Source organism: Cervus canadensis, chromosome 17 (assembly GCF_019320065.1).
Source record: "Cervus canadensis isolate Bull #8, Minnesota chromosome 17, ASM1932006v1, whole genome shotgun sequence".
NCBI classification, from domain to species: domain Eukaryota; kingdom Metazoa; phylum Chordata; class Mammalia; order Artiodactyla; family Cervidae; genus Cervus; species Cervus canadensis.
In genome coordinates, this window is record NC_057402.1 from 64,344,585 (window position 1) to 64,359,105 (window position 14,521).

General features: G+C 44.8%; 1 protein-coding gene across 3 annotated transcripts in view; it reads left to right on the top strand.

The window, feature by feature from the left end:
- Positions 1 to 14,521, top strand: part of IGF1R (insulin like growth factor 1 receptor) — a 300,365-nt gene that overhangs the window by 202,667 nt on the left and 83,177 nt on the right. Inside the window, exon 1 of one of the 3 annotated variants that reach the window (XM_043489501.1) lies at positions 14,006 to 14,057. The exons of the other annotated variants lie outside the window; for them this stretch is intronic. Within the exon in view, the coding sequence (XP_043345436.1) occupies positions 14,021 to 14,057 (37 nt within the window). The 5' untranslated portion in view covers positions 14,006 to 14,020. Of the gene's footprint in view, positions 1 to 14,005; positions 14,058 to 14,521 lie in introns of those variants that run through there. 3 annotated transcript variants of the gene reach the window in all.

The following is a 14,521-nucleotide window of genomic DNA, read 5'->3' on the forward strand; positions in this document are numbered from 1 at the left end:
AGCCCAGCCCTGGGGGAAGGTGAGCCTCTTCTTCCAAGGAAAAAATAAAAACTCCAAGAAAAAGACTTGGCCAACATAGAGACACATTCAGTTTGAGCTCCACCATGCAAAGCCTGTGAATATTGGGGTCTGTGCAAATACTTAGCACACACCTGCATAAAGATGAGTGCCTACAACATAGGAGTCAGGCTCATTTCATTTAGTTGTTTGCAACCACCTGTGAGTAGAGTCTACTAACATTGTTTTACTGATGAGCAAAGGAAGGCTTGAAGAAATAAATTGTCCATGTTCACACATCCAGTAGGCAGGCGAGACGGGATTTGAACCGAGGTCTGCCCAGCTTTTAAATGTATGCTTTTCTGTGCTCTGCGGCACCTACCATCATGGCACTCAGAAGTTAGAAGAAATTCTGTTTCCTGTTTTCCCCCAAGAGCTCAGTAAACGAAAATTTCCAGTTTGTAATCTTTTCTCTCAAGTGGGGGAAGAAAACCCTTGGGTTTCTAAAGCAGTCAGAAGATTAAAAAAAAGTAATTCGATTGTATCTGGGTTTTTCACTAAGTTGTATTTTGGTAATAATCGTGGACCTTTTTCAAACAATATCAAGAGATCTAGGATTTTTCCTGTAAAAAACTATCACTACTTAAAACACACGTCTTTTCTTAAAAGCATTGATTACATGCACGGTGGTTCCGTTACGGGGTGTCACAGTTGAAATGTAAGAATGCATTGGGGTTAGGATTCTTTTCCTCAACAAGAAAAGCTGGCAAATTCAGGAACTATAGTTCTCTGGGCCTTTTACGTTGTTAGGTTTTTGGGTAAGCAGAGCTGCAGACCTTGGTCATGGGCGCTGGTCCTTGAAGTATTAACTGCGTGGATTCCTAAGTGTCTGATCAAAGTCTTAGACCAAGTTCAGTTGCTCATATCCAAAAATAAGTCAAAGCTTCTTTCGGTCTCAGTACAAAAGTGCAGATGGCCAGCTCTCCCGATTGTTGGGGTCTTGGGTATCTCCGATCCTTACTAGATGATGGTCTCCACGTGAGCAGACGTTTTGCTCTCACAGCTCTCTCTCCAGTGTGTTCCATAAATCATCCATCCGGTAAATAAAGCTGAGACTACAGCACCAGTGTTTGTATACTCTCAATCTGAAAACCTTTCCAGCATAGAGTATGTCCTTCTTCGCTTCTTATGCTCGTGAATATGATTTAATCATTTCTGGCTGACTCCGGGACAGCACAGAGCAGAAGTTGTTCTATTATGCATAATACAGCGATAGCCTCAAGGTCTAGTGGGAGGCAGTTTGCCCTATACTGGAGATTTCTCGTGCTTGTTGTGTTCTTATGGTCTGATTTTATCATTTTTATGTCTCCATTTCTGTTTTAATAGACTCTGCAGTAAGACAAGAAAGCTGTGTCTCTCAGCCCCTGTGTAGGTGATTACTGGCTGCTTGCTCTTTGCTGCGGGTATTTCAAACACAGATTTGCAAGCTCATCAGAATTGTGTGTAAGAGTAAATAGGCAATAAGTGCAATGTAGCTTCTTTCTGGTCCTTGGCTATATACCCCCAAACGTGGATTTGCTGGATAGCTGAGTTCCGGAAAAGTGAGGTATTAGTCTGTGAGCGGGATTTTCCTTCACTTCCTTCATCTGATAATTTTCTTCTTCTACTTCCCTCCTTCTTTCCATCTCTGTCTCTCTTTCTCACAATATGAAAATGGCTGGAGAAATGAAAGTGAATGGGACACATTCGTCCATGTTGAAAGCTAACGGAGTGGTCAAAAACCATCTTTGAAAGGCACGCTGTGCCCACTGTTGGATCCTAGACCAGCCTCATACCTTGTTTAATGACACCATGTTTTACAAGGGTCACCCTATTCCTCACTGTCAGATAAATATGCCTGCAGAGGCTCCTAATCAGCTTGGTGGGTCCTGCCACCCTGCTGGTCTCTCCGCTTGGCCCACAAGGACCCTGCTGGTCAGGGGAGCTCCATCACAGACCCTCAGACATACTGCTTAGCATAGCTGTGTTGCCCAGTTAGCACTCCTGGTCCCTCCAAAAGTCCCTCCTCCTAGGGAACACCAGCCTTCCCTTCTCTGCCCCACCGGACACCTCTAAGCCACTTTGTAAGTGAGCTGTGTCTTGATTTGGGAGGCCAAGTGGACAGTGGAGCCTGGATCCTGGAGTGAGGTCAAGCAGAACCCAGCCACACCTTCACGCACACACCCCCACACAAACATGCACACACAATGACCCTGGCAAGTCAGACCAGTCTTGGAGCCTTAGTCTCCTGTCCATATGAAGGAGCTTGTATGGATTTAATCAGCACTGCTCCTGGCCAGGCAGGGGCTGAATCAGAGGCACCCCAGTCCTGCAAAGATGTGGTTCGTGTACTTAAAGGGGTCTTGCATTCCTTAACAACAGTGCCCTCACCTTCTCTTGCACTCCTCATAATGCTGGGATCGCCAAAGTAAAAACTAATAGCCTTTGCACATTTGTTTTTGGCCTCAGTTTTCTGTTATTCCCCAATGAGGATCATTTCATTTGAGGCCAATATGTGAGAAAAGGAGATCAATTTTTTCCAATGAGATTTTAGTGCAACCCTGACCAACTCTTCTGATTGCCTTCGCTACCACATAGTGGCGGCTCAGGAAACTGTAGGACTTGCGATGCTGGGAAATTGCTGCTAATGCAGTGGAAATTTTTGCTGTTGAAAGAATTTGGTCTCTTCTGCATAATGGGAAGAGAGCAGAAGCCTGTTTATCTGCAGCAGATGACAGAACAGAGTATATGTTCAAATCAGGAAAATGCCATTCTGACTACATGTAAAACAAAAAGATAGAGAATTGTTATAAGGATCCAAGAGAGCCTTGCAGTTTTCTGCCATCCGTTCTGTTGATTGTTTTTCTTTACATCCCTCAACCATCTTACTTCCCTCTTGGAGGAATTAAATGTTCTGCAATACAGCAGGATGGAAGGGGCCCGCAACATGCAAGCCCAGTTCTCCACTGGGAGCTCCTCTGTCAGCTTTTCACACAATCTTTCTCTGGTAATCATCTTTAAAAAGCAGAGATTTGCCTTATCTCCAAACTGGGGTTTACCTTACCTAAGAAACTGTGTCTTGCAGGGATTGTTAGAAACTGGTTCAAGTGGGAAGCACACCAAGTGAAATTTTGGAGTTTACCAGTGATCGACGGGCATATACCCTAACAGTTCAAGAGTCCCTCAGTTTAATTGATGATAAAGTTGTAAGTTGCTTTCTTTTCCTTTATGAACTTTTTAGTAAGGTCAGTTTGTAACATTTAGATTTAAAATGATTTCAGGCTGGCAAAAACTTAACAAAAGTACTGAGTTCCCAAACACCCTTCACCCAGCTTCATCTTATGTGACTGAAATACTGTGCATTATCTAGGCCAGGACATGGACATCGGTGCCAGATTCAGACCTCTCCCATCCTCCACTGACATCCTTCTGGCCCTAGATCCCACCTTACGTGTGTCATATCTCTTCAGTTTCCTTGACTAGGGACATATTCTTCAGTCTTCCTGAGATACTCACTCTCTTCACACATTTGAAGAGCATGGAGCAGTTACTTTGTAGAATGTCCTTCAGTCTGAATGTGTGTTTCCTCCTGATTAAACTCAGGTTATACATGATCAGGAGACACCGGATGCCCACGTGTTTCATGTCTGCCGATGATCACTTTGATCACTTGGTTCAGGTGGTCTCCGATATTGCTATGTCTCCCTTCATAATTAGGAGGCATCTATCCTGTTCATACTGTTCCTCATTATTTCATCTATTAATTTTAACATCCGTTACTGTGGTGTTTGCCAAATGGTGATTTTTTTTTTTTTCTATTTCTGTTTTCTACACTTAGTAATTGGAATTCTACTCTGAGGACCGTTATATATTTTTAAAAGGAGGGGCATAAAACTTTTTAAATAGCAGTAGCAGCTTCACTTTTTCTGGGAGGGCAATTATGAATGACATGAAGCAGAAAAATATGCAGAAGCCTAAGTAATCTCAAATATGAATGTCATTTGAAACGTCGTTGCCATTTTTCCCTTCAGAGGAGAAGGAGAAGGGAGGAGATCTCAACTGCCAAAAAGGTCCCATTAATTTTGGTCCTGGCTGAAAGGGCCTCTTGCTCTTGAGGACTCGGATGGAACATAATTGCAGGGCTGACTCTGAAGCAGAGGCCCTGAATGTTTTGGACGAGTTAGGAAGGCTTACCCACCATAAGAACTTCAATTAATAATATGAAATTTTATCTCTGAGCTTATAATGCTGTAATTGAAAAGGTGCTCCAGATACTGTTTTCTTCTTTTAGAATAGGTACTATTACTGGCGTCAGTGAATAATTTGGAGGAGCCCCCTCCCATTTAATTAAATTTCAGCAACCCAACATCATATTCATATAAGGAAATCTTTAATTTGAATTCTCTGTCACTGAAAGATTAAAATTACTCTTTAATCTTAGAATAAAAATATATTTAAATATATATTTTACAATATATATTTAAATATACTGGGCTATTTTATTCTTTGATTTTAATACTACTTATATGAGCTTTTATATTTCTTATGCCTTAAAAGATTAAGACAGTATTTGTACTCAACTATAATATTTTATTAAAGCTCGTGCATCTATTTGAAAGAACTGTGAATGACTACATTTTTTAATATCCTGCAATCCACCCCAGTTTGTAATTTTATCACACTCAGACAAGATCATATTAGGTACACTAGGCTTCCTGTGGCCCTCATTCTTCTTCACTTATATTAGTAACTTCTCACAAATTAAATTTTAGGAGTTTGAAATGTAACCGTTATATTCGGAAAAAGAAAAAAAAAAAGAACCTCAGGCACTCTCAGCCATAGATGCTCAATGGGACAGACACACATTTTCAGGGCCAAACAGGAACGCTGGCAGCAGCACCGATGGTTCTGAATTAGTTTGGATGCTAAATATATGTGTCTTTTAAAGGTGTGGCCGCCTAGAATTCAGAAGACCTTGTACTAAGATTCTTCTATGTGTGCAGTTTCTTGGTGAATGTTTTAAACTTGGCCTCAGAGCAGAAGCAGATAGCTAACACTTATTTGTTATTTCTAGACCCCCAGTTCCCACGTTGGAATAAATCCCACCGAATTGATTGAATTATTGCATATGGAACAGCTTCAGTAGTTGTACTCGGACGTGCAGACTAGATGCCGTCAGCTTTTGCAACGCGGCAGGGTGGCCCCAGCCTTGGCCGGGTCGGGCTGCGGGCGGGCTCGACCGACGCATGCGTGGTGCGGAGGGCGGGCCGGGCCACGTGACCGCGCCACGCCCCCGCCACGTCAGGTGGCCCGGGGCCCGCGGGGCGAGGGGCCCAAGAAGGGGGAGCTGCGGACGTGGCATGGCGGTCCCGGGGATCGCGTCCGCTCCGGGCTGCTGCCCTCTGAGTTTCCGATCCCGGTGGTGCCAATCCGTAAAGCAGTCCCCGTGTGTCTCTGAACCCCGGGCTGGCTCACGTTTCTCCCTGAAACCGTGGTCTGAGGCGTGGGGCCGCTGGCGCGGTGTGGAGCCACGCCGCCGCCCCTGCGACGTGGCCGGGTGGGTGTGGCCGGGGCTTCCCGTGTCGAATTCCGCTTCCCGGTGGACGCAGAAATCGTTCACAAGAAACGCACTGCACATTCCGGGTTCTTAAGGAGGACTGAGTTTTGGTGGAAAACTAGCCGCCCTAAAGTTGTAAGGAGAGTGCTCTGCGGCTCCGGCCGCAGGACGGGCCTCGCAGGGTAGATGACCTGCTGAGGTCGTTCAGGGCGAGATTCTAAATCAAAATAAAAGGTGTAAATGTGATTGCAAGAGAGAAAAATTAATGCGAACGGAGAGGGTTCATTCTCACATTGAGCTGAAATCATGCGGTCCTGAGATTGCGCCCAGTTCCTTGTGCACTCAGGTCAAATACCGATCGACCTCGGCCGGAAAGTTGGCCCATCCACGGGAAGACGCTGGCGCCTCCATCCCCCGGCGCCGCTGCGGGCGCGCGCACACACTCTTTATTTCCCGGCACCCAGTAAACACAGATTCTAATTTAAATCCCGGCACTCTCATTTCTTCCCATTTTACGTGGGAATTTAAGGTTTTCTTCGGTTTGCTTTCTGTTCATCTTCATCAAAATGCAGTAAAGCAAGGGAGTTTGTTAATGGAGATCCAGGGTATAGAGACAATTTGGTGAGAGAGGGAAAGATTCGAAAGGTTAACCTCATCTTAAAAATCGGAAACAGACTTGTTATTAATAACTTTGAAAATGGACATCGAACTCTTGATGAATTATTTCAGAGGAGTTTTGGGGACCAGACACGCGGGAGGTAACTGTGTGTCTGCTTATCAATTGCCGTGATTTCCTTGCATCGGCTCCAGAAAATCAGAATATTCATGAGCTTTCAGGTCTGACTCAGACCTTCAGGAGCCCTGAAATTTTCCTGTTGGGATGAGAGGCAGTGCTGTCAGTGGTTTTGGCAGCTGAATGAAACCAGAAGGAGAGAAGCAGGGGAGAGAGGGGTGATGTACGTTGGTTTGGCCTCATCATCCTGCTTTTAATTTGTGAAATTTAAAGTTTTAAAAGTCATGTTGAATGTGTGATCCTTTTTAGAATTCACTGGTTATATATCGGAAGTGGTTTTGTTTTTGCGACTTTGTTTAAACAAATGACTGAGGTTTTTGTGTTTTGCTCTTTCTGCCCAGGCAGCATTGCTACACTTTTTTAAATTCATGAAATACTGACCAATGAGCCTGTTCTTTAGCCCTCCTCTCCTTTTGTGATGAGAGGAGAAGGAGGCAGACACCGATGGCGCCTCTCACAATGGAGGTTTGTTTGTTTATTTTTTAATTTAATGGAGCGATTTCGTTGTGCCTGGACAGAGAGAAGAGAGGAGAAAAAGGAATAATTAGTCTATTCTAAACAACTTCAGCAGTAGATAGTCCATAGGCATTAACTTCAGACAACAGCAGAAGCCTCATTCTGGACCTCATCCTCTGATGTTTTACACAAATTTGATTTGTTAATTAGAATCTTTCTTAAAGGCAGAAATGCACTGAAGTCGGTTTTAAGAACTTTAATTAAGTTACATGTTAATAAAGATGGCAATTTGTAATTTCCTGTTGAAATATATGAGAAGCCCTGCCCCTGCCCCTGCAACCCCAAGGCTCGCTGGCTGCTTTAAGAATTCCTACTCAGCTGCTTCCGTCTTCCAAGCCATGGTCCTCGCAGCAGCGGAGGTATGCTTGTCCTTCTGATGTGCATCTTTTATGACATGAGTGTTTACCTTGAAATTATTATCTGTGTGTACATCTCATCTTCAGAGCCTGCCTACAGAAGGCCTTGTGCATTTCTGTCAGCCCTCACGGTGCATGGTACGGTGCATGGTGTATCTTCCAGACACGTGCAATCAGGTGTTAGAAAGTGTTAGTGTTAGCTCAGTCGTGTCAGACTCTGCGACCCCATGGACTGTAGCCCACCAGACTCGACTGTCCATGGGATTCTCCAGGCAAGAATACTGGAGTGGGTTGCCATTCCCTTCTCCAGGGGGTCTTCCTGACCCAGGGATTGAACCAGGGTCTCCTGTATTGCAGGCAGATTCTTAACCACTCCACCAGGGAAATCCCAACCACCAGGTGTTAAATGAACAAATATTTAATCCATAAGAACTGACAGAAGAAATGCCCTGTGTATCTTTTTTTAAAAAAGCCATTGTTACTAAACACTGTGTTTGGGGTAGTACTAATTCTTTGCCCCACCAATTTGTGTGAATTATGACATGAAAAGTAGAAATAAGTGAGAAAAAATATAAATTTAGATTAAGCACAGCAATAAACATCAGGTTTTTTAGATAGCCGGAATCATGGGTTTTTGGTCCTTTGAGGTGGCCCGGAATGGCTCTGACAGATCTGTAAGGCACAGAACTGAGCCTCCGGTGGTCTTAGTGCTGAGCTGCTGGCCTTGAGTGTTTTTCTGCTCATCACCACTGACTTCCTGTTGAGTCACAGCCTCTTTGCTTCTCTGTCGCCTCATCAGTGAAGTAATGCTGCTTCCTTTCATCCTGAGCGGGTTATGAGAGTTACAGTGGAAGGTGCATGGTAGATACTGGTAGAAGATCGCCTGGGTTGGAATTTCTACCTCTTTGTCTTTCACGAAATGTGACTCTAAGCAAGCTGCTCTTTACGCGCCTCAGTTTGGGTTCAGAGGATGGGGAAGTAGCCTGGCTGTCCCTTTGTAAGTTGCAGAGATTAAATAGGCAGTGTTTGCCATACTCCTAGCGCATGCAGTGGTGAGTGCCCCCTAAATGCAAGTGCCTTGCTGTAATAACATTCATGTCTTCCCTCACCACCTAATACCTTCAGCTTTTACTTTTATCAAGCTTTTGAGAGAAAGAGAGAATTGTTTTCATCAAAAATTTTTAGGCTGCCCAGAAGCATGTATGACCTAAAAAACCTTGGTGTTGGGTCAGATGATTTCTTTGGTTATTCTAGGGGAAAACCAGCCGAGAGATAAACCAGTGGACTATGGGTTTATTTCATTTTATTCCTCATTATCTGAAGCGGCTCCTCTGATTTTTGTCATGTTTCTTCCTTTTTAGGTAGAGAGAATAGTTTTTCATATTATTATTGTCATTTGTTTAATAACAACTCACTATGAAAGAGTAGTTTTTCATATTATTCTTGTCATTATTGTTATGTGTTTAATAACAACTCACTATCAAAACATAGGAAAGTACTTATCCTGTGGGAAACTGTCTTCTGTTACTTATCTGCTTTGAATTTATACTTTGTCTAATGCCCAAGAGAATTAGAATTTTAGACTGATTTCAATTAAAGAAAAAAACAAAGACACACCTGGAGGACAGAAGACCTGAATGGCCAAGTCAGCAAGCTACCCCACACCACACCAGAAGGACTGTAGTAGAATCTTCCTGGGATCTAGTTGCTCTGGGATTCTTGGCACTCAAAGCAAGAGAGGAAATACAATAAAATCTGTATATACCTACATGTATACCCTGTCCCATATACATATTTTATATACAATTTAAGAGCTTTGTCTTCCCTGGTGGTTCAGTGGTAAAGAATCCCTCTGCCAATGCAGGAGACTGATCCAATCCCTGGTCTGGGAAGATCCCCCATGCTGCAGAGCAACTCAGCCCGTAATCCACAGCTCCTGAGCCTGTCCTCTGGAGCCTGGAAACTGCAGCGACTGAGCCCACATGCCGGTACTACTGGTGCCATAGAAACCGTGCTCCCCAACCAGAGAAGCACCACAGTGAGAGGCCTGCACACCACAGTGAAGAGTAGCCCTTGCTCTCCGCAACTAGAGAGAAGTCCTCGCAGCATCAAAGACCCAGCATGGCCAAAAATAAGTAAATCAATACAATTATTTTGAAAAAGTCCAAGCGGTTTGCTCTTGCAAAGTTTGCATAAGTAACAGTCCAGGGTTAAATTAGCACCTGATCTCTACCTGTGTGTGAGGTCCTCTAGAAGGAGCTGTGAGAGAAATATAATTAAGGAATGGTATCCCTGCCCTCAGAGAGCTTCCAGTTGAGTAGGAAACATGTGAGTATGTCAAGAGCCGTTGAACTAGTAGCATCTGCTGTGGGCCAGAGTCTAGGCATGGCCCTGGAAACACAGTGATGCAAAAACGTAGAATTCCTACCCTGGGGGGCAAGAAAGGGTGAGGGGGATAAACCAGGAGTTTGGGATTAATGTGTACACACTACTCTATATAAAATAGATAATCAACAAAGACCTACTGTGTAGCAGAGGAGACTCCTCAATGTTATGTGATAAACTGTATGAGAAAAGAATCTGAAAAAGAATGGATATATGTTAGGTATAACTAAATCACTTTGCTGTGCATCTGAAACCAACACAACATTTTAAATCAACTATATTCTGGTATAAAAGAAATATTTAAAAAAAGGATTCCCACCCTGGTGCAATGCACACTAGTGGACAAAAGAGGAAGTGGCGTTGCACAAAATTAAGTCCATTTTTTGAACTGCTATAAAATACATGCAAGATAAAATTTACCACCTTAACCATTTTTAAGTGTACAGTTCAATGGCATGGAGTCCGTGCACATGGTCGTGCACGCGTGCCCACTACCCATTTGCAGAACCCTTCTCATCTTGCACAACTGAAACTCCATACCCATTAAACACTAAGTCCCCACCCCCCTTCCCTGTAAGCCCCTAACCAGAAAAACAGTCTTTGATTGTTAACGTGGTCGGTGCTTTGTAGAAGGTGAGCAGGGTGCTGTGACATAAAGTGATGGGGCAGCAGGAATGGTCCCCACTCAGGAGAGGTTTTTTTGGGGTGAAGACAGTCAGGCCCAGCACTGTGGGCAGGGGAGGCAGGTTGAGGGTGGGAAGAAGCAGAAGCCAGGAGAAGGAACAGCCTGTCTGAAGGCCCAGAGGCTCCAAAGGGTCTGCCTTTTTCTAAAAGGAAAAAGAAAGCCTTGTATGTGGAGCAGAGGCCAGGAGGGCGGAAGTTTTCGGTTCAGTTTGTCTGTGTGCTTTGGTGTCTCTCTGTCCCGATTCAGTAAAGTCGCCCCCAACCTGGCACTAAACTAAAATGAGCGGTGTGCAGCTTTTCAGTAGCCTGGACCCCAACCTCCCAGCTGCATCCTAGAACTCCGGGCAGCGCCTGCAACCAGGAGATCAGAGATCCTCACTGCATGGGCGAACAAGTTCGTCCTCCCTGCTGCAGGCCTGCAGCCGGGAGCTCTGAGAGGAGCAGGTGGCTGTCCTACTCCTGGCTGCCCTTCCCAGCCTGGTGGCCTGGAGGGGGGTCAGGATGCAGGAATATCCCCACGGCACTGGCTCACGGGATTGTTTCTGTGACGCAGGAGCAGTGGGTTCTAGATAGGGAGGTGCGTGCAGGTGGCGTGAGAACTGGACAGTCTGACGGGTGCTCTGGCCAACTGGCCGTCCTCCTCACCTCCACGAGGACGAGCCAGCCCAGGCTGCCTGTGCAAAAAGCCAGTGTTTTCCGGTTTTTTTTTTTTTTTCCCCCTCCAAACAGCCTGCACATCTTCTCAGTTGCAGTGCAGAGGTGTAGCCTGAAGATCCTGGAAGAGATTCCTTTGACTTGGAAAATTGCAGCAGCAGATATTTTCCCGCAGCTCTCAAGCAAGCCTCCAAGTGGTTCTTGCAGAATCCATAAATTTGAGGAACCTCAAAACGGACAGATAAACTAGTTGCAGAGCCCTTTTGAATGGTTGTATTGAGCACTGCCTGTTTGAGCATTGATGATGCTTGTCTCCAAGTGTTCCCCTCCTCCTCTCCCTCGCCCACCTTAGCCCAGAAATTAGCACGGTAGATGCTGCCTTATCTTTCTTTATTGCTTACGTGGAGTTTTTTCCTTCCCATGGAGGAAGGAGCTTGTATATTTCTTTGGTACTGTTCAAGAGTCTTCATTAAACCTGAAAAACAGTTGTGTTAAGTTATTTTGGAGCAGTTTGTGACTCTTTTTGAAGACTCAAATGAAGTCTTTGGAAACTTAGAAAATTTCTTTTTCTTTTCTAAAGCTTTCAGAGCTTACTGCTTAGTAAAAGTTGAAGTTTAACATCCATGCTCGTGAAAGCCTTCAGAAACTTTAATCTGTCCAGGAAAGTGAAAGTCACTCAATGGTATCTGAGTCTGTATGACCCCATGGATTATACAGTCCATGGAATTCTCCAGGCCAGATTACTGGAGTAGCCTTTCCCTTCTCCAGTGGATCTTCCCGACCCAGGAATCGAACCGAGGTCTCCTGCATTGCAGGCAGATTCTTTACAAACTGAGCTATGAGGGAATCTGTCCTTGGCTCTCAGCATACCCACTCAACCCCACGCACCCCCTCGTTGATTTGCACCTTTAAAGATATGCATCTTTAAAATAATAACTGAAACTGCACTGGACAGCAAATGATGTGTAGTCTTGGGTAAGTTACTGTCTACCTTGTGCTTGATGAAGATTATTTTGGAGCAAATGGATTTCAGAACAGCACTAAAAAAATGGAATCGGATGCTAAAGCTAATCCAAAATTTATATTTTAATTTGTTTGGACAGAGATGAAATTTGAGATATTTTAGAATCCTGTCTCTGGGTTTTCTTTCATTTTTCTTTTTTAGCCACGTTAACCCTCCCTTTGAAACAAAATCTTGTGTGATCCGCATTGTCTGAAACTGAGCAGAGACACAAAATCTTGTGTGATCCGCATTGTCTGAAACTGAGCAGAGACACAAAATCTTGTGTGATCCGCATTGTCTGAAACTGAGCAGAGACAAGGCCTCTAGGTCTCTCTGGAGAGACCTAGCGCATCATGGCCCATAGGCGCCTCCAGGGGATTAGATAAAGACATTTGGGTCACAATGAGAGGCCAGTTATCTCGTATGCACCGGTCAAGCTGAGTGGGCAGATAGTTGGCAGAGCCAGGATAGAACCCTCGGACCTTAAAATCCAGTCTAGGGACCAGATTGTCATGGCTAATATTTACAGAGGACCTATGACATGCTGGGGAAAATGCTCAGTACAGTTGCATGGTTTTACCACATTTAATCTTGCACCCAAAGCACAAGATGGTACTGTTTGTCTTCGATGTATACTGAGGACACTGGGTCCCTTTGTCATTCCATAGTCAATAAATGGCAAAGCTGGGATATAAACTCGCTTCTGTGTAACTCCAGGCCCGTGTTCTTCTCTGATCTGAAGAGAAGAACACTGCTCATTCTTGCCGTGTCTCCAAAACAGAGGGTGAACATCTCACAGTTTTAAACACTGACTCTCCCAAAACCAATTTATTTAAAAAGTAGATAGACATGACTTAGGCCCTTAAAAATGTGGCCAACCTGGCACATAAATGGGCATAGGCGGTTTCTAAGTTTTTGCTTTAAATTTTGCCAGCATAGCTTCTTGGCTGGTGGTCCTGTTTGCGTTGTAATGTATTTTTGACACGAGTTATGTGGAGAGAAATGCTACCACATGCCGTTGTGTTGCTCCACCCTGAGGGCAAACCAGGGGTGTCCTGGGGTCACATCAGGGGACGTGTGCCCAGAACCGGAAATTGCTGAGTGGGAGGGACTGGGGTAAATGACATTATTCCAGGGCTGGTGGACTTGCTGCATAGAGTCTCTCACAAACATATCGTGACGTGTTAATATATAAGCTGAGACATGTTGACGTTTCCCACTCTTTCCTGTTCTGTTTCTTCATTTTCACTGATGCTTCTTTCAAGTATCAAAATATCTCCCATAGGTTTAGGACCCAGGTAAAGATTTATCTTTGTTGTTGCTCAGTCGCTAAGTCGTTTCCGACCCTTTGCAACCCAGTGGACTGCAGCCCGCCAGGCTCCTCTGTCCATGGGATTTCCCAGGCAAGGATACTGGAGTGGGTTGCCATTTCCTTCTCCACGGGATCTTCCCAACCCAGGAATCGAACCTGCATCTCCTGCATTGGCAGGCAGATTCTTTACCAAAGAACCACCAGGGAAGCCCAAAGACTTGGGCAGATTTATATTCTTAATGTCCATCATTGTCCAGTGTGAAGATACAGGAAAGAAGCCCCAGATAAAGGAAACAGGACCACTGGCTGCTTTCTCCTGGATGCTTTCGGTGTACACTAATTTGCAGATTGTTTGTATTAATCAAAAAAGCAAGACATGCCCCTTAGGAAGGGGCAAAGCCACGTGGCCGCTGCTCCTCTGCTCCCATATGTGAGACCTGAAAGCCAGCCAGGATTTGAAAGTATTGGATTGGGATAATGTAATTTTTTAAAAAACACCTGGCTAATTTAATATGAAGTGTTTATGGTTCATTTTTCTGGCAGTGGGTTTTCCATGTAGGTGGTAGAAGACTTCCTGTTAAGTTTTGCAAGTTCCAGGGGCGGGGGGGCGGTGGGGCGGTGGGGGGAGTTGCACGTGTACCCTCTGTGGTCACAGAGACAGGAAAGGGATTGCTTGACGCACTGTCATTACCACGGCGTGGGCGGATACAGGCTATTACAGAAGATGTCCTTGCAACCCCTGGACTGCTGCAGGTTCACAGGTATGCTAATGAAAATTAATAGGAATGGCCTTTTTAGGAATTCCAAATATTGAGTCTTGAGGAAGGATCGTCTTTCCCCCAAATGTGTGCTCCGGTTGGAATTGCTGTCGAGAGCACCCCGTGGGTGAAACGGATATTTCGAGCATGACTGAGCTTATTAAGAGCCTGAGGCGCTTCCTCTGCCGGGGGTTTAGAAATTTCAAAGGATGGGGGTTGAGGAGGGAGGAATTAAGAGCATGCGGTGTTGAGCTGGCAGGAGAGTGGAAGCAACAGGTTCAGTATTTATCTTCTGCTCTCCTGCAGAGCCCTGATGTGGGCTGAGGATGGGAATTTAGGAAGATAAGGTCTTACCGTCTGTGGAGCAAGAGAAAGTGGATTTGGGGGACAGTTTAGATGCTTTTATTTAGGTGGGGGGTGGGCAGGGCGGTCGCAGGGGGATGGTGAAAATACATTTAACAGGTTTT